Raw genomic sequence first — 25,643 nt, 5'->3', positions numbered from 1 at the left:
AAACTTCCAAATGTCCGTACACAAACTTCCACATTTTAAACACATCCTTCATTTCACATAAAAATGCTACAGTACACTGTAACTGAAATAATGCACCATAAAATTCAGAAAGTGAACTGTCCCTTCAATATCCAACAGTTTAGAATTCTGGTTCCTGGTGCACCCTAGTGGTAAAAATGAGCAACTACACAGATATGCTCTGTTCAACTGTACAGCAGGCATTCTCTATAAATTATTTTTAAAATATTATTAAAATATTGGTTGGTGGTGACCAAATATGGAATACACAAGACAAGTCAAAATTTGATTTCCAAAACAATTTGGCACTGCATTACAACTGGAAACTTTGACAACCTTGTTCAAGGAGAGACTGAGGTACAGAAACAAAATCTTTTCCTTTAATAAAACTTATTGACATTGCAGAACAAAACTTTACTGAGAAATAATGCCCACCCTTGGACCAATCAGAATCGAGTGTTTAGCCAAGCCATTGTATAAATGATAATATGATATTTGTTCCTTATGGAAGATGGGGATACACCTCAGGTGCATTACTTACCTTAGTTGTATAGTAAGTTTGCATTAGGTTGCTAGTTGGATTATTGCTACATTTGAACATAATAACATAACATAAATTGAACATAAGAAAGTGGAGAGAAGTAGCCAACTAGTGTAAAATAACATGATGCCTGTCCTCCCCAATTTTTTGAGTCACCAGCCACCACTGATGTATTCTTTCATTTATTGGCTGGACCGCAACAGGGGGGCCAGCCCTACAAATGCGAATGTCTGTGAATGAGTGAGTGACTGAGTGAGTGAAGTTACACCATTGTTCGCCCGGATCACGTGTGTTAGGTCTGTATGTATATGGAAGCACTGCGTGACCTATCATATCATGTAAGAGTCAAGGCATAATATATAAAATCATAATAATGTGACTTTAGTCAGTCTTAACCATACATGTATTCTTTCATTTATTTCACCACATCTACATATTCATATGAAATGTAGATTTCTTTATTTAACGAGGAAAAACCCCATTGAAATCTCTTATGCAAGGGGGACCTGACATAAAACACAAAGTTATGAAGTTACACAAGACAGTAGACAAACAACAAATCAGTTACAAACATCAAATGGAGAAAGAGACAGCAGTGCAACAGTAAACGAAAAGATTACTTACAAACTGCAGCTGCCTCTATTATTAGGTATTAGGCCAAAAGTAGTATGCGTGTGATGGAAGATTTTGAAGAAAAAAAAACGAACAAAAAAAAACCATATCCTCTGTCACTCTGCACCCGTTTGCCGCTTGGTTTCTGCGACAGTGCCCGACCACACGGCCTTTAATCGATTCACCACTGCCGTTTTTGAGATCTGCTGCTGGTGTATCTCACTGATTGTGCCATGGTAAAAATAACAGTGTTCATTTGTTGTTGAGCTGGGTTTGAAAGTCCAATGTGTGTTTATACAATATGAAAAAAACGTTTTTTTCAAAGGTAAGGCAAGTTCCCCAATTTACATTACAGCCATTTAGCAGACACTTTGATCTAGAGCTTCTTTTACACAATTTACATTGCATCCATTTATACAGTTGGATATGTACTGGAGCAATGCAGGTTAAGTACCTCGCTCAAGGATACAATGGCAGTGTCCCATCTGGGAATCAAACCTGTAACCTTTAGGTTACAAGGCCAGTTACCTACCCATGTACTACCCTACCCTACACAAAGAACAGTATGCAGGTGGAAAATGCCAGATATATTATTATCTCTTCTCTAAAATGAGTTGCCCTTCTATTGCTGACATTTATATTTTACACTGATTAGAACTAATGCAATGAACAGGACTGTGTGAGAGTGCAAACTATCCATAATGGTAATTCATGAAAAAACTCCTGTATTTCAAAGCCATGTTTCGCCAGATATTACATTAAGCCTTCAAGCTCGTAAGATGCACATTTTTATATATATTTTAGCAAGTCTACTTTAATAAATGATACAATATGTCATGTAATATTTAGCAAAGCAATAATGAAAATAAACTCATGCCACGCTGTGTGGTCAGGTATGGTCAGTTTGTTCAACCAGTTCCTCCCCACTGTGTACCACCTTCCGGCGGGATACCCATCTCCAGAAGGCTGGATTCACAATGATTGACAGAAAGAGGAGGACTGCCACGCCCACACAGATCCGAACCACGTTCTCCACAGCGCGGTCAACTGAGTGAGCAAAAAAACAAAAAAGTCAAGGATTGAAACAGGCTGTGGGAATATAAACTACATGCATTTCAGAATTTGGCAACATATTTTAGTCTGCTCGAAAAAAGCATTTCATGTACATTTCTGTAATGCTAATCAAATATAATCAGACCTAAAACTATTTTGTTACTCTATTATATGTCTTTAGTATGCTTTTAATTACCTCTCTTATTTGTGTTCTTATTTTATTAAATCAAATTATTATTATTTTATTATTATCCTTTATTATTATGATTATTATTATTATTATTTCTTTTATTTATTCATGATTGATTATTTGTATTTCTTTGTTTTTATCTCATTTTATGTGAAGCACTTTGAGCTGCTTTTTATGTATGAAAGGTGTTATATAAATACCTTATTATTATTATTATTATTATTATTATTATTATTATTATTATTATTATTATTATTATTATTATATACGCCATATAGACAAAAGTATGGGGACACCTGACAGCCAACATCTCATCTAAAATTATGGGCATTAATATGGAGTTGGTTCACCCTTTGCTTCACTCTTCTGGGGAGGTTTCCTATTAGATGTAGGAGCATTGGTGCAGGGACTTGCTTCCATTCAGCCAGAAGAGCATTAGTGAGATTGCGCACTGATTGGGCAATTAGGCCTGGCTCACAGTTGGCTTTCCAATTGATACCAAAGGTGTTGGATGGGGTTGAGATCAGGGCTCTGTGCAGGCGAGTTAAGTTACACTAATCTCAACAAAACCATTTCTATATGGACCTCGCTATTTGCCCATGGGAATTATCATGGTGAAACAGGAAAGGGCCTTCCTCAAACTGTTTCCCTAAAGTTGGAAGCACAAAATCACCTAGAATGACATTGTATTAAGATTTACCTTCACTGGAACTAAGGGGCCTAGGCCAAATCACGAAAAACAGCAGAAGACCAAGCAGTGTCCAGATACTTTTGTTCATATAGTGTATAATTGGAGCCTATTTCTCAGTAAATTATTATGTGCATCTATATGACACAAAAGCCAGCAAAATTATTATTGGCTAACCAGCCTTCAGCTGCAACTGAGATATCCAGGTTTCTGAAAAAATAACAACTGAACCATATGAATCTCTGCATTTGATGCTCTTTATGAGACTGTTGTCAGGGTTCTGTCATTTTGTCCTGCCTTATTGAAATGTCCCACCTGTAATGCAAATTTATAGTCATGCTGCAAATTCAGCATCATGCCTTTACATACAGTGCCATCCTAAACAGTTCACATCCCTGATAAAAATGAGCAAAGGCTGTATGAAATAAACAATCCCAATAACGATCTGGGACAATTATACTGGAACAATTATATTGCAGTAGTATAAAATAATACAATTCATTTTTCAGCATGCTGCCTTTGCTCCTCCTGAATGAATAATATGTAAGGTATTGTATATGTCCTCTTTTTTCTGTCTGTCTTAGTTGTAAATTTATACCATTATTCAGATTCAGAATGGGATTAAACATTTAAAAAAATTTATACAATATAATACATTTAAATTACATTGCATCTTTCTATTTTACATCATAAATCAAAAACAGAGCTCAACTTATATTAGAAATAAGCGACAATGTATGATACGCAAGGGTACAATGGATATGTAAATGGATTTAACTCTTCACTTGTCTGTGATCTCAATTATAAATTGCTTCAAACTTACTGATATGGCTTGGCATGAAGCCTTCACTGATGAGGGAGTAGTACGGTCTGTCTGTCCTGTTCCCTCTACATCTATATTCACCATCAGAGGAGCTATCCCAGAATCCCACTGTGTGCCTCTCTCCAGTGTGGTTTAGTGAGATCTGGGTTCCGTCTCTGTACCACGTGTAGTTCCAGTCAGCAGAAGTAAAGCCCTGAAGCTCACACCTCATTGCTAGAGTGCCTTTAGTGATGAAGACCCCCATCCATCCTTCATTCAGGGTCACTACCGCCTGAGGCAGAGCTGCAAGATCATACATTGCTTATCATCCAACTCAACGTGTTATACGGGGAAAAAAAGATACAGGACATGGAATCTATAATCCACTAGGCCTTACATTGCATGGTTAATAGCAGAAAGTTACTGTAGTTGGAGTGACAGGTCTCTCTCCCTATCGTGGCATATTATACTAAAAAAAGGGAATTCCTCTTCACATTGGTGGACAGCTGATGAAATTCATTGCCTTCTTAATAGATATATGTAGTGTGCTGTTCTCCAGTTATAATATATCAGAACCATGTTGCTGTTTGACATCAAAGTGAGTAATCGGGCAGGCTTTATAACCAAAAGGAGCTTGCGAGTGAACTCATGAACGGAACAATTATCTAGGAATTGTATGCCTAATACTGTATTAGGTTGTTTTAATTATTTTTATAAAATTACTCACCCATTTTGTTTCAGGACTAATAACTCAACAGGTCTGACAACACAATCATGCTCTAAATTGTGTTACCGGGTAAAAACGGTAATAAGCAGCAATTTATTCATCATATCAACTGGCACCACACAGCCCTGCAGTGATGGGTAAGGCTGTGATTCTGTGGGTCCAGCACGTTCTCATAAAAAATAACGACTGGGCTTCAGATATATCACAGAAAGTAGTTATATGACGTCATTTATTAAATTGCATATTTCAGTGTTATAAGGGAAATAATTTGCATATTTATCCCTGTTCATTATATTCCCATTGTGCATGAGAGGCAGCTGATTGGCAGCTCTCTCTCACTCCTCTTAACTCAATTATGGCACCAATAACTGCCAAATGGTTTTTTTCAAAATCTCAGTCAAGGGAACAGTATTTACTCAGTTAATGTAAGGCAGTGCAAGCCTGACACACACAAAATTGTACATAGTGGCAAAGAGTTTGCAGTTGAAATGTATCAGTTTACTGTGGACATGCAAAATAAATCATACTTACCTCGTACAGTCAATGTAGCAGAGCTGCCAATCAGAGAGTGTACAGATGCTCTCCTTGTAAGTTCTCCTCTGCAGGTGTACAGTCCAGCATGTGACTGATCAGCAGAGAGGATTGTGTATGTGTCTCCATTTACACTGCTGGTGTCAGCTTTGTCTACAGGAAGCTCCCGTCCATCTCTGTACCATTTATACTTCCACTCTGCAGAGCTGCCCTGAATTACACACCTCAGAGTCACTGTTTCATCGGGGAAGACCTCTGTCCATCCAGACTGTACGATCGGATATGTTTGAGCTAATACTGTAAATCAATACAATTTTAATTATGAACTGAAAATATCATGAAACACTCATGTTTTTATTAAATTATTAAAGCACATGAATCAAATCCATATTCTACTATTTAAATCATTCTCACCAGATATTTCTAAAGTCAGAGGATCACTGTAGTCTGAGTAAAAAGGTTTTCTTCCTCTTGCAGCTCTACAGCGGTACTCTCCACTGTGGGCCAGAGCAGCAGAGCTGATGGTGAAACTGGACCCATCAGTCCTGCTGCTGTCAGTGTTGGGCACAGTGTGTCTCAGTGGGTCTTTGTACCAGAGATACTCCCAGCCAGCAGGATCTCCCCCAATCCCACAACTCAGGGTGACTCTCTCTCCTGTGTACATCGCTCTACTGGGGGAATTCTGGGTAATAACAGGTTTTGGTTTTCCCCCTGATGAAGGTAAGGTATGTGCTCAGTGTCATTTAGCATTAATAGATATATTCTCCATCACATACAAGACCATATGTAGGGCCACCAGTATGTTTCCACCATGTGACCTGCAGGGATTTAAACTTGTAATTCACTGCTTATCCTTTTGGGGTCCCCATAGGCACTCAAAAGCATAGTCAAGTAACTGTTCGGACAACTGAATTTCTAATTCAGCCATTTATAAAACTTTAGTTGATCTAATTAATTAGGTAATGTATGAGTTGATCTAATATTGTGACAGTCAGGCAGGAAGGTGAACATGGATTTATTTTAAAATGCTATGAAAAGTATAGCTTTGAGCCAGTGGTCCACCCTTCTGGACCTGGAGAGCCACAGGGTTTGCTGGCTTACATTGTTATTCAGCACTTGAGCAGCATAGCAATTGATCAGTTAAAGCAGTAGATTAAACGGTTAACTCAGGTTACCTGCTTACTTTGGTCTCAATTGGTTGCTGATCTTAAACAAAAAACAAAAACCAGCACACTCTGTGGCTGTCCAAGACCAGGATTGAGCATTGCTTACGTAAAAAGCAAAACGCATCCATATGAAGTAGGGGTGTGCAATCTAATCTGAAAATGGCCAGTAAGGGTTCAGGTTTTTATTTTTGCCCAACTCCATGATGCCAGATTCTACTTAAGGTCTTGCCTGAAGACTAGGATTAGTACCTTAGTTGGATCATGAGCATATATTTTTTATTTAACTTTTTTCTCTAAGTCAAACATTGTAACTGCTCTCATTTTTACTGTGGCTTCTAACAATACCTATCATGCCCCTGTACAACATATAGAAATACTGAAACCTGTCTATTTTAGCAAATAATCAAATTAAATTTAACACATGAGTGTCGCATGTAAACACTTCAATCAACCATCATTTGTGCTTAATTAGTGGCAATTAAATTATCAACTAAGATGTCTGAGGGGGCTTAACAAAGAGGTTATAGTGACCTCTAGGTGGCGGAGGACTGAAGTACAATGTGAGAAAACAGGGGTCGACAAACCGGTGTCTCTAATCATATGATTAAATAATGAAGCAATTGTCACAAACCCATCAGACACATTTAACATAAATTGTCCTTGGAAAGACTGGATAATGGTATCCTGACACCTGTACTCCAAACTGGCAACTCACAGTAATTCAGAACAAGACACATCAGATCATAATATTATACAAAAGCATATTTCTTGGTCCAAATAACATTGTAAAATTGTTTTTTTTTCTCAGTTTTGTCTGGAAAGAAAGAACACATGACATACAAATTGTTGAGAGAAAATAAAGCATATTTACCTCGTACACTCAATGTAGCAGAGCTGCTAACCAGAGAGTGTACAGATGCTCTCATTGTATGTGTTCCTCTGCAGGTGTACAGTCCAGCATGTGACTGATCAGCAGAGAGGATTGTGTATGTGTCTCCATTTACACTGCTGGAGTCAGCCTTGTCTACAGGAAGCTCCCGTCCATCTCTGTACCATTTATACATCCACTCTGTAGAGCTGCCCTGAATTACACACCTCAGAGTCACTGTTTCAGTGGGGAAGACGTCTGTCCATCCAGACTGCACGGTCAGTTGAGCTTGTGGGAGAGCTGAAAGTTTAAAAGACAGTTTATTGCTGTAAATGGAAGGCTTCACAAGACACCTGCTTTCAAAGATGCATTCTGCTCTTTTAATTGTTATGAAAATAAATCATAATTACCTCGAACACTCAAATTAGCACAGCTGCCAATCAGAGAGTGTACAGATGCTCTCCTTGTATGTGCTCCTCTGCAGGTGTACAGTCCAGCATGTGACTGATCAGCAGAGAGGATTGTGTATGTGTCTCCATATACACTGCTGGAGTCAGCCTTGTCTACAGGAAGCTCCCGTCCATCTCTGTACCATTTATACATCCAGTCTGTAGAGCTGCCCTGAATCACACACCTCAGAGTCACTGTTTCTTTGGGGAAGACCTTTGTCCATCCAGACTGCACGGTCAGATGTGTTTGAGGTAATACTGTAAATCAATACAATTTTTAATTATACACTGAACGTATCATGAAACGCTCCTCATAATTTTAGTAAATTATTAATAAATAAATAAAAGCCATATTCTACTAGTGAAATAAACTATTGTAATAATTCTCACCAGATATTTCTAAAGTCAGAGGATCACTGTAGTCTGAGTAAAAAGGTTGTCTTCCTCTTGCAGCTCTACAGCGGTACTCTCCACTGTGGGCCAGAGCAGCAGAGCTGATGGTGAAACTGGACCCATCAGTCCTGCTGTTGTCAGTGTTGGGCACAGTGTGTCTCTGTGTGTCTTTGTACCAGAGATACTCCCAGCCAGCAGGATCTCCCCCAAACCCACAGCTCAGGGTGACTCTCTCCCCTGTGTACACCTCTCCACTGGGGGGATTCTGGGTAATAACAGGCCATGGCTTTTCCCCTGATAAAGGTAAAGCATGTGCTCAGTCTCATTTCTTAGCATTCATAAACATCAATGGTCTTCATTACATTCCAGATCATATCGGTAAGGACTGAAGAAAACCTCCCAAACTCACAAAACACATTTAACACAATTCCTCCTGGGAAAGACTTGATCACAGGGTTTTGTCCTCATTCACCCTGACACAAGTACTCTCCACTGTCTGACTCTCTTACAGAGTGCAGGATGTGCTTTTGTTGGCTTTCAGTACTGTGGACATACAGGCTTTCTACTCTTCCCTGGGTGTTTCTGCTCCATGAATATCTCCAGCCAGACCCTTTCCTGATGTCACAAGCTAAGCTAACAGTTTCTCCTGTGAACATCACTGAGGCTAGGGGATCTGTGACTATGACAGCCTGAGGATGTTCAGCTGAAATAGAGTTCATTGAAGAGATATTGTTTAAACGTTTTATTTCTTATCATTTGTTGAAGCAAAAAAAGAACCACTACTTGAGGGGAGTCATTTTCATTTACACTACTCACCAGAGACTGTTATGGTATGGATATTACTGAAAGCTCGCTCATTTCCTTTTACAGCTTCACACTGATACATTCCGCTATGTCTCTCACTCACAGCACTCAGGACCAACACAGACACAGAGCCGTTACTACTGGAGGCTGGAAGTTGTGTTTGACCACCCTGACTGTATCTCATCCACACAAAGGTCCATCCCTCAGATTCAATAACCTGACAGGTGAGAGTATTTGTCTCTCTTGGGAACACATCTGACCATGGAGGATTAGCAGTCAGACGAACAGCAGGACTTGACTGTGCAGCTGAAACAGTTATAAAAGACAGAATCAAACAGTTTTACAATGCAGAGTTTAGTTTAATACATAATATCAATGCACATACCGTATGGTTTCTACTTCTAAATTTAAATTTAAATTAACTATGTTACATTTTCTGAATGCACATTTTTCCTAAATGTAACCTAAATATTTCCTCATATTTTTGCATTATTAATATTGCAACAACAAACTTTGAGTCTGCCAGAAACAATGGGTTTTGGAAAGTTGCCATGATCTTTACAAATTCTGGTTTATAATTGCTGTGCGTGTTCCACGAAACAAATGCGTGGTAATTATGTCCCTGTCAAAATATAGATCTTAGGAATTTAATATCTATACCTTTCTGAACACCAAAAAACACCAGTGCTGTTGCATCTGAAACAGGAAGAAAGCAATGTAAATTGAAATATCTGATCCAGTGTGAATAAATGTTAGTATAAAATGATTTTATTTTCACATTAAAAACACAAATCCTTTTTTTGCAAAGTTGGACCGATTTTCATTAAACAATGCTGTATAATGTCCCATTTTTTAGTAGCTAAGTGTTCTTGATAGTATGCAATTTTCACTCACTCCATCTTTCATACAGTATGGTAACTTAATAAGCTCAGACCAGTTCAGCAATTATTGAAGTATGATTGTTCAGACACAAGAGACAGTCATACATTTGAAAATACGTGTTGCAAGTTTTCATAAAGTTAATTGTGAAGATTGAACATCTTTAATAATATTGTTCAGTCGGATTCACAGACAATCACATGCAACCACAATAATACATAGCAGGACTGCAGTACATATGTATATGGAAGCATTGCATGACCTATCATATCATGATCAGTAAGATTCAAGGCATAATATATAAAATCATAATAATGTCACTTTAGTCAGTCTTAACCATACATGTATTCTTTCATGTAGATTTCTTTATTTAACCAGGAAAAACCCCATTGAGATCTAAATTGCTTTTGCAAGGGGGACCTGACATAAAACACAAAGTTATGAAGTTACACAAGACAGTCAACAAACATCAAATCAGTTACAAACATCAAATGGAGAGACAGCAGTGCAACAGTAAACACAAATTTTTACTTACAAATTGGAAAGCGCAGAAATGTGTCATGAGGCTTCATTCTTGCTTTAGACATCAGGTAAGTGCATTGCCTACGCTGTGGTCATCACGACTGCCTCTATTATTAGGTCGGACGAAAAGTAGGACGCTTGTGATGGAGAATTTTGAAGAAAAAAAAACAACGAACAAAAAAAACCCATATCCTCTTTCACTCTGCACACATTTGCCGCTTGGTTTCTGCGACAGTGCCCGACCACACGGCCTTTAGTCGTTTCACCGCTGCCATTTTTGAGATCTGCTGCTGGTGTATCTCACTGATTGTGCCACGGTAAAAATAAATTAACACGTTACCAGAGCAACCACTTCGGAAAAAGAGCTGTGAGAACGGTCCCTAACAGAGTTTGCGGTCTGCAAAAACAGTGCTAAGTGTTGACTTTTGTGTCAATTATTGTTGAACAGCCTATAGTCACCTTGAACTACATATAAAAATATGACATTACACTGTTTGACTGTGTTTCTCACACACACACACAAGCACATGCGTGCACACACACACACACACAAACACAAACACAAGCTGCACAAGAAGCTGCTTCTTCCAGCTCATACCAGTGCAAGCCCAGCTCATGCACTGTGATGTGTAAAGAAGCAGTGAATTGGCATACGTATCCTTGAGGAGAGGACATGTTTGAATGCGTGGTCTCGGAATGACTATTAAGAGCAGAGCTATCAAGATGGCTCCTGAAAATAATAGGGGCAGCAGAGAAGTACAATGGGTAAGAAGCTGGTCTTGTAACCTAAAGCTCCCTGGATCAATTACCTGACAGGACACTGTTACGTCCCAAAAGCCAACCGAAGTTCCAATAACCAGGGACTACAACATAACAAACTAAACAAGGAGTCAAAATCTATATACAAAAATAGAAGATTTATTACAAACAATGAGACAACAAAACAGAACACATTACCATATGTAGGCTGAACAGGATGGTTCAGGCAGAAAACAGACCAGATCTAGGCTACTCTAATCTAAAAGAAACCACAGTTGACTTTCTGGCCTAACCATCTAAAAATGTCTTAAACAAGAAAACTGCCTGACCACCTGCAACCTATAACAGAAAAGTACCAACACAGAAAACTAAACAGTAGTGGCAAATTGTAACACACAAAAGAAAGGGAGTAAAAAGCCCGCTTTGAGGATGTGTTCTATTTTAAAATAATGAAGGTAATGCAAAAATAAAATAAAACAAAGGTTATGGGTAACGGGTAAGGAACTGGTCTTCCAACCTGAATGTCACAGGTTTGATTCTTGGGTAGGACACTGCCGTCGTACCCTTGAGCAAAGTACTTAACCTGCATTGCTTCAGTGTATATCCAGCAGTATAATTGGATGTAAATGCTACCGTATACAGAAAAGCTGTGTAAGTTGCTCTGGATAAGAGCATCTGCTAAATGCCTACAATATTATATGTAATGCATTCATATCATCTGGAGCAGAGTTGTGCTGGTTTTCCTATTATTGCCTTTGATATTTTGTCAGTGTAGCATCTTTCTACTTGGAATCACCTTGCCTGTAAGGTACAAGATGGTTTTACTGGTATCTGCTTCTACTCTCGTTTTATATATATATATATATATATATATATATAAGCTCCATAATGATCTATATCAAAGACATTTGTTTTTGATATATGCAAACCACCGATAAGCCTGAAGAACAGAAAGGCGAGATTACAGTTTGCTAAAAAGCACCTAAAAGAGCCCCAAGACTTTTGGAACAAAGTCTTGTGGACAGATGAGACAAAGATTAACATGTACCAGAGTGATGGAAAGAGGAAATTGTGGAGACAAAAAGGAAATGCCCATGATCCAAAGCATACCACCTCATCCGTGAAACATGGTGGAGGGGGTGTTATGGCTTGGGCCTGTATGGCTGCCAGTGGAACGGGCTCACTTGTCTTCATCGATGATGCGACTGCAGACAGAAGTAGAACAATGAATTCTGAAGTCTACAGAAACATTTTATCTGCTCAGATAAAACCAAATGCCTCCAAACTCATTGGATGGCACTTCATCATGCAACAAGACAATGACCCGAAACATACTGCTAGAGCAACAAAGGGGTTTTTGACGACCAAAAGTGGAAACTCCTTGACTGGTCAAGTCAGTCACCGGATCTGAATCCAATTGAACATGCATTTTACATGCTGAAGAGGAGACTGAAGGCAAAAAGTCCCAGAAACAAACAGGAACTGAAGATGGCTGCAGTACAGGCCTGGCAGAGCATCACCAGGGAAGATACCCAGCATCTGGTGATGTCTATGCGTCGCAGACTTCAAGCAGTCATTGCATGCAAAGGATATGTGACCAAATATTAAAAATGATTACTTTATTCTACATTATTTTAAACTGTCCAATATTTTTTGATGCCCGAAAATGGGGGGGACTATGTACAAAAGGTTCTATAATTTCAAAATGTTTCATCCGATATGGATGAAAATACCCTCAAATTAAAGCTGACAGTCTGCACTCCAACGTCATTGTCATTGTATCCTTTCAATCAAAATGCTACAGTACAGAACCAAATCAACAAAAAATGTGTCGCTGTCCAATGAATTATGGTGCTCACTCTAGTATTGCTTCTACCCTTTGGAATGCCTTTGGAGTCTGTTATTGGCATTTGTCAACATGAGTACCATGTAGTGGTGCCAGTGAAAGTGAAGGAAGCCATTATGAGGCTTGTATATTATGTGTCACTATCTTCAGCCACAAGCAGTTGAAATGTGTTTGAAATTGAGATTTTGGAACAAGTGCATTGCCTACAAATACACTGTTCCTGACTCAAGTTTTCACACGCAGCATAGGTCCTGTAACCTGTGGCTTTTCTCTGCTGAAAGGTCGCCTCACCACAGTAAGACAACAACGCCTTTGATGGCTGTAGAAGTGAAACTGATGTGGCTGTCACAGGGCTCTTCCTGATCGCACAGTTCCAGTACATTTCCTGTTCATTTAGTGAGAAATGATGTTTTTTTTTTTGACAAATAGCATTTACTTCATTGCATGCTTCCCACTGTTTTAGCTGGTAAAATCTCTTGCACGCTTGCAGTGTAAGCCCCACAGTTGCTAGTTTGAACCTTGACTTTGGTTATACAATCAGCCAACTATGAGGAGTCAACAACTTTCATACTTTAGTTAATTAACTGTATATATATGTACTTGGATATTGTGATAAAGTACAAGTATCACACTACACTTTCTCAACTTATAAGAGAAACAAATTAGTAGTAATTTGAAAATGAATGTTTCAATTGTGGATGATTATTTAGCTCAGAATTGAAACTGAAACAGAAAAAAAGACATTTTCTTTGTAGTCTTAGAAATGATCATGCCATAATAAAATGTTGAATTGAAAATGAAAATTTCACTTTCACACTGCTTTGAATGAAAAAAGAGCAGCTTGGTTCTTCATTTTCCAAAAATTCAACACCCCCACAAAATCGATTGACACATTGATTGATTTGACACATGGCCCCTGCGTTACTGTTGGTATTCTTAAAGAGTCAGTGACATGAGTGACGTTCAGTCAGAAAATACTTGCTGCAGCCAATCATTGGTCGGCTTCAGTAAATCAGTGTTCTCATACTCAGCAACTGTACCCAACATTTGGTCTTAAAACGTGTACATTGTACCATTTACAGAAAGGTGAAATGAATAACTACAATTTAAAGATTAAAGTTTCAAGTGTTGAGGATTATTCATCTCAGAATTGCACTTTTTGTACGTCGCTTTGGATAAAAGCGTCTGCCAAGTAAATGTAATGTAATGTAATGTAAAGAATTAAAACTAAAATAGAAAAATGATTTTTTGTAGTCTTAGGAAATAAAATTTCACTTTCACACTGCTTAAAATAAAAAAAGGAGCAGCTTGGTTCTTCATTTTCCAAGAAATCAACACACCCACAAAACTGATTGATGCATTGATTGATTTGACACATGGCCACGAAGGAACTCTTTGCATTCTTAAACAGTCTTACTGCAGTCAACCAACGGTCAGCCTCAGTAACCACATGTTATCATACTCAGCCAATCACATACACACATCACTGCATGTTCTCATACTCAGCCAATCACATACACACTTCACTATATGTTGTCATACTCAACATATCACATACAGACCTCACAAATGGAGCACCTTTTTAAACATACAGACCTCTGCAATGCTGCTCATTGCTTTTTGCATGCTATTTGTATTTGTATGTCCAGCCGGGGCACAAAATGCTTACAATTTCAGTTTACAATAATGAACAAAAACATCAGAGCAAATAAATCCATTTCTAAAGGCAAAAGGGAAAAAATGAAATAAGAATGAAAAGGCATTAAAAGTGAGTTTATAAAAAAACTATTTTTACATTTCAAAAAAGGACAGTGACAGAATTGTTCTAATATTCAAAATAGTATATTTCCAGAGCCTGGGAGCTGCAATCAAAGAGGCAGAAGCCCCGCCCCCCCCCCCCCCCCCCCCAACTGTTTTCAAACTAAACACTGGAGCAATCAACAATAATCTTTCTACCTCCTTAAGAGGGCAACTGTTTTGGTAGGGAGAATATGCATGCAATGTTCGGCTATATATCGCACCAATTTTAAATGAATTTCTGCATTTTCTAAGGGACCCGAAGAGACCATAACTACATGCAAGCACTGCATTTCTTTCAGCTGTGTCACTGCTGTGCCTGTTGCATTTCCTCTTTGCAAAGGGTTGTGGAAACTGAGGTGAACAAAAACGTCCTCATGGTTTCTAGTGGGACATTTACACAGTATTAGTAATCAGGATGAAGCCGGACACCATGTTCTTTCTGCTTTGTAAGTAGAAGAATTTTAATAATGCAATTTCAAGCAATAATTATCTGGTAACATATGAATTATGATTACAATGCATAATACGTATAGTATGTGAGACATTACAAAAACAGCTTGTTGTGGAAAATCTGAATAAATGTATAATTCCTGTTATGGGCAGAAGTGTTGCTGAGTATTATTTTGACTGCTAATCTGTAAATTTGACTGCACAATACTTTGGAAGTGGCATAGTTCTTCACAATTAACTTTATGAAAACATGCAACACATACTTTCAAACGTGTGACTGTCTCTTGTGTCTGAACAATCACACTTCAATAATCACTGAACTGGTGTGAGCTTATAAAGTTAGCATACCGCATGAAAGTGAGTGAGTGAAAATAACACTAACTATCAAGAACATTTAGCTACTGAAAAATTGGACAACATTATACAGCATTGCAAAAAAAAAAAAAGGATTGGTGTTTTTAATGTGAAAATAGACTCTCAGAAAAAAGTGTTCAAAAAGGCTCTTCTGTGTCTCCATGGAGGGACCCTGACTAGTTCAAGAGTTCTTTGTCAGGCAAAATAGTTGAATCTGGGAGCTTTCACATTTCTCACACCAACCATAGAGGGTTCCATAAAAACTAACAATGGTTCCCCTATGAAGACAAGCCAAAGAACCGTTTTTACTGAGAGTGTAATAAAATCATTTTATACTAACTTTCATTCACACTGGATCAGACATCTACTTTTCTTTCTTCCTGTTTCAGATGCCACAGCACTGGTGGTTTTTGGTGAACACAAAGGTATAGATATTAAGTTCCTAAGATCTATATTTTGACAGGGACATAATTACCATGCATTTGATTTGTGGAACATGCACAGCAATTATAAACCAGAATTTATAAAGATCATGACAGCTTTCCAAAACCCATTCTTTCTGACAAACTCAAAGTTGTTTAGGATACATATAGGGCAAACTTACATTTCGGAAATGTAATGTAGTTCATTTAAATTTAAATTTAAAATTTGAATGCATATTTTTCATTAATACAATGTATCAAACCGAACTTTGCATTGTAAAACTGTTTGATTCTGTTTTTTATAACTGTTACAGCTGCACAGTCAGGTCCTGCTGTTCTTCTGACTGCTAATCCTCCATGGCCAGATGTGTTCCCAGGAGAGACAATTACTCTCAGCTGTCAGGTTATTGAATCTGAGGGATGGACATTTGTGTGGACCAGATACAGTCAGGGTGGTCAAACACAACTTCCAGCCTCCAGTAGTAACGGCTTTGTGTCTGTGTTGGTCCTGAGTGCTGTGAAAGAGAGACAGAGCGGAATGTATCAGTGTGAAGCTGTAAAAGGAAACGAGTCAGATTTCAGTAACATCCATAATATAACAGTCTCTGGTGAGTAGTGTAATGGAAAATTACTCCCCTCAAATAGTGGTTCTGTGTTTTTAGTTATTAGCGTCAGAGAATCACATGAAATAAAATGTTAAAATAACATCTCTTCAATGTTCTTATTTCCATTTCAGGTGATCGTCCTCAGGCTGTCATAGTCACAGATCCCCCAGCCTCAGTGATGTTCACAGGAGAAAATGTTAGCTTAGCTTGTGATATCAGGAAAGGGTCTGGCTGGAGATATTCATGGAGCAGATACACCCAGGGAAGATTAGAGAGCCTGTATGCCCGCAGTACTGAAAGCCAACAAAAGCACATCCTGCACTCTTTAAGGGAGTCAGACAGTGGAGAGTACTTGTGTCAGGGTGAACGAGGACAAAACCCTGTGATCCAGTCTTCCCCTGGATCACTTGTGTTAAATGTGTCTGGTGAGTTTGGGAGGTTTACTTCAGTCCTTACCTGTATGATCTTCTATGTGATGAAGACTGTCAATGTTTATGAATGCTAAGATATGAGACTGAGCACATGCTTTACCTTTATCAGGTAAAAAGCCAAAGCCTGTTATTACCCAGAATCCCCCCAGTGGAGAAATTTACACAGGAGAGACAGTCACCCTGAGCTGTGGGTTTGGGGGAGACCCTGCTGGCTGGGAGTATCTCTGGTACGAAGACCCACTGAGACACACTGTGCCCAACACTGACAGCAGCAGGACTGATGGGTCTAGTTTCACCATCAGCTCTGCTGCTCTGGCCCACAGTGGAGAGTACTGCTGTAGGGCTGCAAGAGGAAGAGAACCTTTTTACTCAGACTACAGTGATCCTCTGACTTTAGAAATATCTGGTGAGAATTATTACAATAGTTTTTTACACTAGTCGAATATGGCTTTGATTCATTTATTAATAATTTACTAAAATTATGAGGAGCGTTTCATGACACTTTCAGTGTATAATTAAAAATTGTGATTTACAGTATTACCTCAAACACATCTGACCGTGCAGTCTGGATGGACAGAGGTCTTCCCCAATGAAACAGTGACTCTGAGGTGTGTGATTCAGGGCAGCTCTACAGACTGGATGTATAAATGGTACAGAGATGGACAGGAGCTTCCTGTAGACAAGGCTAACTCGAGCAGTGTAAATGGAGACACATACACAATCCTCTCTGCTGATCAGTCACATGCTGGACTGTACACCTGCAGAGGAGAACTTACAAGGAGAGCATCTGTACAATCTCTGATTGGCAGCTCTTCTAATTTGAGTGTTCGAGGTAATTATGAATGATTTTCGAAACCATTGAAAGAGCAGAATGCATATTTGAAAGCAGGTGTCTTGTGAAGCCTTCCATTTACAGCAATAAACTCTCTTTTAAACTTTCAGCTCTCCCACAAGCTCAGCTGACCGTGCAGTCTGGATGGACAGAGGTCTTCTCCACTGAAATAGTGACTCTGAGGTGTGTAATTCAGGGCAGCTCTACGGAGTGGATGTATAAATGGTACAGAGATGGATGGGAGCTTCCTGTAGACAAAGCTGACTCCAGCAGTGTAAATGGAGACACATACACAATCCTCTCTGCTGATCAGTCACATGCTGGACTGTACACCTGCAGAGGAACACATACAAGGAGAGCATCTGTACACTCTCTGGTTAGCAGCTCTGCTACATTGAGTGTACGAGGTAAATATGCTTTATTTTCTCTCAACAATTAGTATGTCATGTGTTCTTTCTTTCCAGACAAAACTGAGAAAAAAAACAATTTTACAATGTTATTTGGACCAAGAAATATGCTTTTGTATAATATTATGATCTGATGTGTCTTGTTCTGAATTACTGTGAGTTGCCAGTTTGGAGTACAGGTGTCAGAATACCATTATCCAGTCTTTCCATGGACAATTTATATTAAATGTGTCTGATTGGTTTGTGACAATTGCTTCATTATTTAATCATATGATTAGGGACACCAGTTTGTCTCCCCTTGTTTTCTCACATTGTACTTCAGTCCTCCGCCACCTAGAGGTCACTATAGCCTCTTTGTTAAGCCCCCTCAGACATCTTAGTTGATAATTTAATTGCCACTAATTAAACACAAATGATGGTTGACTGAAATGTTTACATGCGACACTCATGTGTTAAATTAAATTTGATTATTTACTAAAATAGACGTTTCAGTATTTCTATATATTGTACAGGGGCATGATAGGTATTGTTAGAAGCCACGGTAAAAATGAGAGCAGTTACAATGTTTGACTTAGAGAAAAAAGTTAAATAAAAAATATATGCTCATGATCCAACTATGGGACTAATCCTAGTCTTCAATCAAGACCTAAGTTTAAATCCCTGCAGGTCACATGGTGGAGACATGCTGGTGGCCCTACATATGGTCTTGTATGTGATGGAGAATGTATCTATTAATGCTAAATGACACTGAGCACATACCTTACCTTCATCAGGGGGAAAACCAAAACCTGTTATTACACAGAATGCCCCCAGTAGAGCGATGTACACAGGAGAGAGAGTCACCCTGAGCTGTGGGTTTGAGGGAGATCCTGCTGGCTGGGAGTATCTCTGGTACAAAGACCCACTGAGACACACTGTGCCCAACACTGACAGCAGCAGGACTGATGGGTCCAGTTTCACCATCAGCACTGCTGCTCTGGCAAACAGTGGAGAGTACCACTGTAGAGCTGCAAGAGGAAGAAAACCTTTTTACTCAGACTACAGTGATCCTCTGACTTTAGAAATATCTGGTGAGAATGATTAAAATAGTAGAATATGGCTTTGATTTATGTGCTTTAATAATTAAATAAAAACATGAGTGTTTCATGATACTTTCAGATTATAATTCAAAATTGTTGTATTGATTTACAGTATTACCTCAAACATATCTGTTTGTACAGTCTGGATGGACAGAGGTCTTCCCCAATGAAACAGTGACTCTGAGGTGTGTAATTCAGGGCAGCTCTGCAAAGTGGAAGTATAAATGGTACAGAGATGGACGGGAGCTTCCTGTAGACAAGGCTAACTCGAGCAGTGTAAATGGAGACACATACACAATCCTCTCTGCTGATCAGTCACATGCTGGACTGTACACCTGCAGAGGAGAACTTACAAGGAGAGCATCTGTACACTCTCTGATTGGCAGCTCTGCTACATTGACTGTACGAGGTAAATATGATTTATTTTGCATGTCCACAGTAAACTGATACATTTCAACTGCAAACTCTTTGCCACTATTTAAATTTTGTGTGTGCCAAGCTTGCACTGCCTTACATTAACTGAGTAAATACTGTTCCCTTGACTGAGATTTTGAAAAAAACCATTTGGCAGTTATTGGTGCCATAATTGAGTTAAGAGGAGTGAGAGAGAGCTGCCAATCAGCTGCCTCTCATGCACAATGGGAATATAATGAACAGGGATAAATATGCTAATTAATGCACTTAAGACACTGAAATATGCAGATTAATTCATGATGTCATATAACTACTTTCTGTGATAAATCTGAAGCCCAGTCGTTATTTTTTATGAGAACGTGCTGGACCCACAGAATCACAGCCTTACCCCTCACTGCAGGGCTGTGTGGTGCCAGTTGATAGGATGAATAAATTGCTGCTTATTACCGTTTTTACCCGGTAACACAATTTAGAGCACGATTGTGTTGTCAGGCCTGTTGAGTTATTAGGCCTGAAACAAAATGAGTGAGTAATTTTATAAAAATAATTAAAACAACCTAATACAGTATTAGGCATACAATTCCTAGATAATTGTTCCATTCATGAGTTCACTCGCAAGCTCCTATTGGTTATAAAGCCTGCCCGATTACTCACTTTGATGTCAAACAGCAACATGGTTCTGATATATTATAACTGGAGAACAGCACACTACATCTATTAAGAAGGCAATTTCATCAGCTGTCCACCAATGTGAAGAGGAATTCCCTTTTTTTAGTATCATGTGCCACGACAGGGAGAGAGACCTGTCACTCCAACTATAGAAACTTTTTGCTATTAACCATGCAATGTAAGGCCTAGTGGATTATAGATTCAATGACCTATATCTGTTTTCCCATGTAACACGTTGAGTTTGATGATAAGCAATGTATGATCTTGCAGCTCTGCCTCAGGCGGTAGTGACCCTGGATGAAGGATGGATGGGGGTCTTCATCACTAAAGGCACTCTAGCAATGAGGTGTGAGCTTCAGGGCTTTACTTCTGCTGACTGGAACTACACGTGGTACAGAGACGGAATACAGATCTCACTAAACCACACTAAGAAGAGGCACACAGTGGGATTCTGGGATAGCTCCTCTGATGGTGAATATAGATGTAGTGGGAACAGGACAGACAGACCGTACTACTCCCTCATCAGTGAAGGCTTCATGACAAGCAATATCAGTAAGTTCAATTTATAATTGAGGCCACAGACAAGTGAAGGGTTAAATCCATTGTACCCCCTGTGTAGATCCTCACTTTTTATTTTCTAATATTATTTGACTTCTTGATTTAAGATGTAAAATATAAAGAAGAAATGTAAATGAAATGTGTTAAACTGTGTATTTTTTGTGTTCATTCACATACTGAATCCGGACTACTATATATACGTACATTTGCAATCAAGGCATGCATAAAAAAGGGAAATATACACAGTACCCTCCAAAATTATTCATGCCCTTGCTTGATAAAGATGAACAAAGAAGACATGCTCAAAATTTGATCATTTTATCAAGACTGTAAGAGATGTCTGTCACAATATTCACACCCAATCTCAATACTCTGCACCCGCTCTGTACTGAGTTGTCTTACATAGCGTTTCATGAGATTGGGGACCACATGGGAAGGGTCACTGACTATTGAATTTTTCCAGGTCCTTCTTAACTTTTGGTCTGAGCTTGAAGCAGGTCCTTCTGCCAAACTCAGATTGGAACTGGGTGTTTTTCTCTGGGCAATTCTATTATTATAAAATTGTATAATTCTACCATTTATTGAGCACACAGTATAGCGCATTATCTGTATTGTTTATCCAGCATTTCTCATCTTTATTAGGGGCGTGTGAACGAATTTGAATGGCACTGTATGTAAATACACAAATTTGCAATATTTGCGATGTTTATCAATATGACAAATGCAGCAAAGCAAATTATTCTAAATTATTTTTCCTAACAGAAATAAATTGCACAATTTTGTTATATTTGCCATGAAATTGGAATCGTTTAAATGATTTCAAAACTTTTGAAAGATTATATTTTATCTCACGAATCCTTCCTCTTTTACCTCCACTGCAGGACTGTACTTTATTGTGGCTCTTACTGGTTCTGTCGTAATTTTCATAACCCTGGTCGTACTGGCAGTCCAATGCTCTAAGAAATGCAGGACATCAGGTGTGTAGTAGCACTCATTGATCATGTCCATACATTACACTATTATTTATACATTACACTTAGATTAAAGCTTTCTAATAATAATAATCAACATTGCAAGTAAATTATAAAAGCACATGAATTCAGAAGTATAACATCACCCATTAAACAGACAAGTGCTCGTGGAATTAAATTTAATTGTTATAGTTTCTTGACCATCATATTATTGTATTCAGTTCATTCCTCTATTTATGTATTTATTCATCCAGGTGAGTAGTATGGAACACAGAGAGTGCCACAATGATAAATAAATTAATCAACGAATAAATAAATAAATGTGGAAAATAAAAATAAATAAGACAATCTAAAAATAAATAGCCTAAAAGTATATAAATCAGTAAAATAATATAGTAATGTACATGTATGCGCAATTTATAAAATTATATTTTTCTTTAATTTTGAGTAATTTTCAGATTTTCTATTATTTATTCATTTATTTTCTTATCTATTTCCCTATTTATTTCTGCTTTTCTTGATGAACACAATCTGACAATTAACTTGCCTTGGTCCGCCCACCAAGTCTGAAGTTCTGCCCTTGCTCTCTGTACTGTCTGTGTTCAGAACAACAGACAGTACCTCTCAATGCGAGCAAGTACTTTTATGGAGAAGTCCGTTTCTCAAACACTGAAAGAAATGCTGGACATAGATGAACACATGTACTACAAAAAAAAAAGAAAAATCACTAAATAGAGAAATATGTGTGGAAATAAAATAATAAATAAACATGAAAATAAACTCATCCATCCACTATCTAACTTATCTAACCGCTTATTCCTGGCTTGCGTCATGGGGAGTGCTGGAGCCTATCCCATCATGCATTGGACGAGAAGCAGGAATTCACCCTGGGCTGGTCGCTAGTCCATCAGAGGGCACACACACCACTCGTACACTCACACACTCATAGTGAAAATAAATTTGAAAATTAATTAAAAAAATAAATTAAGAAAAATATATAATAGCAAATTGCACACATTTATATTTCTTTATTCATTTCCTGATTTATTTATAAATTTTTAGATGATTTATTTCTGCTTATTCTATGTTGACAATTCTCTGTGTTATTGCATGTTTGCCATTGTTTATGTTTGTGAAAAGGCCGAATTAAAAATCAGCCGGATGGGGGCGAGTTTTACTCCAGGGTAAATGCAGACTACATCAGCGCAGGTGAGGACCGGTCTTTCTGAGTTCTCGTCCGCTCACACTGTGTGCCACGTGTGAGTTGAATCTTCACCTTTCTCTTCTCCAGATCATGGATTACCAGCCAATGCTGTGTATGAGGAAATAGACCCTGCCACAGAAACAGAAGGTCAGGACAGAAACCTGTGACCGACAAGTACTAAACTAAAAAACCACAATACTTTCACAAATTGTCCATTTAAACATCACATGCTCTGTGGAGCTCAAACTCAGTAGGTTCTTCCTTTAACCCCTCTGCTTTATTGACAACAGGTTCTGAAGTAGTTGGGAAGCACAGTTTCTATTCAGCCGTTCAGTTAAAACCATTAAACTAAGGTAAGTTTATAATTAACACTAAGTGATTTTTCATAATCACTCTCTGTGATCACTTTCCGTGAGTGACTTGTTTAAAGTGTTTTTTTTTGTTGTTGCAGGTGTGTTGATAAAATCGTTAAAGTTTAAGTGCAACAGTTATTGGTAATATGTTGTGATCACGCATTCAAAAAAATGATTTGCATAATCCTTGCATTGCAGATCCTATTGCATAATTGGACACAGGAATCCATATTCACTCAGTCTTACCTTCATATGTGAGGGAATATATTCTCACTATAGGTATATGCCACTATATCCTACTATATGTTTTCATATCATATGCATTTTAAGGTCACTATGTTGCACATTAAATAATGATATGCAGTTGAACCACCCTATTAATTTCCTCCTCTGTTTTTATAGTTTCCACAGTAATTCTGTAAAATATGACTCTGCAGAACTCATAGGTCCTGTGTTGTGGAAAATTGTTGTTGAAGTTGATGAAACTTGATGAAAATGCATTAAATAATTTAATAAGCTTCTTATCCAGGAATTCTCAACCCAGGTCCTGTGGGGCTATACTGAATCTCCCTTTTCATTGATACCCAGTGCTTAATTGATCAGTTAAAGTAGTTGACTACACAGATAATCCAACTCATGTGGTTACTTGAATCTAAATTGGCTCCTGAAAACAAACAGTGGCACACCTAGGCCTGGATTAATGCACAGGGTCACCCAGGCAGTAGTAAAGGTTGCCCTAGTCCCGAGGCCCATGTCATCTTAATTCGGCCCTGGATGCACCCTGTTGATCAACAGGACCTGGGTTGAGAACCCCTAATTTAAGGTAATCAAACCTTTTGTAATTCTGTAATTTTGTCAATGTTTAAGAGTTGGCATTTGCTAACTAGTATTCTTTTCATGTATTTAGTGATATGGTTAAATGAAATAGCATTGGGACAGTGGCACACTTATTGTCATTTTGTCTCTGTACTCCAGCACAATAAAAATATGTAAATATGATGATAAAGTGCAGATTGTGTTTATTTGAAGGCATTTACATCCATATTGGGTGATTAGGGTAGGAAATACAGCCATTTTTCCCTAATGGGTAGGGAATTGGTCTTGCAACCGAAAGGTCACAGGTTTGATTCCCAGGTAGGACACTGCCGTTACAGGGTACTTGCTCTTCAGTATAACCTGCATTCCTTCAGTACATATTCAGCTGTATAAATGGATGCAATGTCAAAAGTTGTCTGGATAAGAGGGTCTGCTAAATGCCTGTAAAGCAACATTCCACAATTTTAGATTCGTAATCAAACAATTCACATGGTTAAAGTGCTTATTCTGAGCTTTGATTTAACAGTGTAGATCACACAGCACTTTTTATATATTACCCCCCTCGTCCTGATGTTTTTTCATCTTTAATCTCATAACCTGATTCGTCATTTTGTTTGGTTGCTATCCCACTTTACGTTTCCATTTATCTTCATGCGTGCATCAGGGCAATGATTGGGTGACAGCCTGCCTGTTGCCGTAATTCCCTGATTATAACTTGCAATAATTCCATCTAATCACCATAAGACAAGAACTGCAGGCCCTTTGGATGAAGGCGATGCACTTTTTGAGGGAGTTGGGGCCCTTTGGATGAAGGCGAGGCCACATTATGCAATTTGTATTCTTTATGTGACGGGAAAATCTGTCGTTTGTATACCGTGCTTCAGAAACGTTCTGAGATTTTACAAATGCAGCCAACCAAGCTGGTCTGGGGTAATTAAGGGTATGCTCTTGTTTTGAATCTTTGAATCAGGGCTTTCAACAGTTTCCAATGCAGGGACCCACCTCCAGGGGACCCCCAACATAAAGAGTTAAAAGGGTTACATTTAAAGCGGTTTGATAGAGATCACAGACCGGGGGGAGATTGCAAGCACAGACTGGGGGAGGAGGGGGGGGGGGCGCACTGAGACAGGGGGAGGAGAATGAGACCGTGGACCGGTGGTAAATCCAGGCTTTACATCGCAAACTTCCAAATGTCCCTACACAAACTTCCACATTTAAAACACATCCTTCTTTTCACATAAAAATGCTACAGCACACTGTAACTGAAATAATGCATCATTAAATTTGGAAAGTGAATCCAGCAGTTTATAATTCTGGTTCCTGGTGCACCCTAGTGGTAAAAATGAGCAGCTACACAGATACGCTCTGTTCAACTGTACAGCAGGCATTCTCTGTAAATTATTTTAAGAATATTATTAAAATATTGGTTG

At 38.5% G+C, this 25,643-nt stretch overlaps 2 protein-coding genes and 2 long non-coding RNA genes across 4 annotated transcripts in view; 2 read left to right on the top strand and 2 right to left on the bottom strand.

Moving 5' to 3' along the window:
• LOC118207253 (basement membrane-specific heparan sulfate proteoglycan core protein-like) overlaps positions 1–24,396 on the top strand; it is a 122,435-nt gene extending 98,039 nt beyond the window's left edge. The window contains exons 7-15 of the mRNA XM_035380641.1: positions 17,853–18,149; positions 18,923–19,219; positions 19,341–19,637; positions 20,582–20,863; positions 21,751–21,846; positions 22,981–23,049; positions 23,132–23,191; positions 23,335–23,397; positions 23,596–24,396. Of these exons, the coding sequence (XP_035236532.1) occupies positions 17,853–18,149; positions 18,923–19,219; positions 19,341–19,637; positions 20,582–20,863; positions 21,751–21,846; positions 22,981–23,049; positions 23,132–23,191; positions 23,335–23,396 (1,460 nt within the window). The 3' untranslated portion in view covers position 23,397; positions 23,596–24,396. The remainder of the gene's footprint in view (positions 1–17,852; positions 18,150–18,922; positions 19,220–19,340; positions 19,638–20,581; positions 20,864–21,750; positions 21,847–22,980; positions 23,050–23,131; positions 23,192–23,334; positions 23,398–23,595) is intronic.
• LOC118207257 (hemicentin-2-like) lies at positions 1,662–7,278 on the bottom strand. Its single transcript, XM_035380646.1, has 5 exons — positions 7,200–7,278; positions 5,577–5,873; positions 5,163–5,459; positions 3,926–4,207; positions 1,662–2,218 (listed from the first exon to the last, which is right to left on the bottom strand). The coding sequence occupies exons 1-5, from the start codon at positions 7,252–7,254 to the stop codon at positions 2,061–2,063; spliced, it is 1,089 nt and encodes a 362-aa protein (XP_035236537.1). The 5' UTR covers positions 7,255–7,278; the 3' UTR covers positions 1,662–2,060.
• LOC118207262 lies at positions 8,864–10,422 on the bottom strand. The gene is made up of 3 exons (XR_004761347.1): positions 10,257–10,422; positions 9,503–9,538; positions 8,864–9,148 (listed from the first exon to the last, which is right to left on the bottom strand). It is a non-coding gene; the product is annotated as an uncharacterized LOC118207262 (long non-coding RNA).
• LOC118207267 lies at positions 15,064–16,320 on the top strand. Its single transcript, XR_004761352.1, has 3 exons — positions 15,064–15,094; positions 15,842–15,877; positions 16,189–16,320. It is a non-coding gene; the product is annotated as an uncharacterized LOC118207267 (long non-coding RNA).
• Positions 24,397–25,643: the final 1,247 nt, after the last annotated feature.

This window comes from Anguilla anguilla, chromosome 11 (assembly GCF_013347855.1).
Source record: "Anguilla anguilla isolate fAngAng1 chromosome 11, fAngAng1.pri, whole genome shotgun sequence".
NCBI classification, from domain to species: domain Eukaryota; kingdom Metazoa; phylum Chordata; class Actinopteri; order Anguilliformes; family Anguillidae; genus Anguilla; species Anguilla anguilla.
This window is presented reverse-complemented; position numbering and strand designations above follow the sequence as displayed.

Excerpts from the sequence above, each read along its gene's own strand:
- LOC118207257 (XM_035380646.1), bottom strand. The coding sequence starts at position 7,254 with ATGAGAGCATCTGTACACTCTCTGGTTAGCAGCTCTGCTACATTGAGT. Across the intron at positions 5,874-7,199 it reads TGCTACATTGAGTGTACGAG|GGGGAAAACCAAAACCTGTT; the intron begins GTAAATATGCTT and ends TACCTTCATCAG. Across the intron at positions 2,219-3,925 it reads CTTCATGCCAAGCCATATCA|TTGACCGCGCTGTGGAGAAC; the intron begins GTAAGTTTGAAG and ends TTGCTCACTCAG.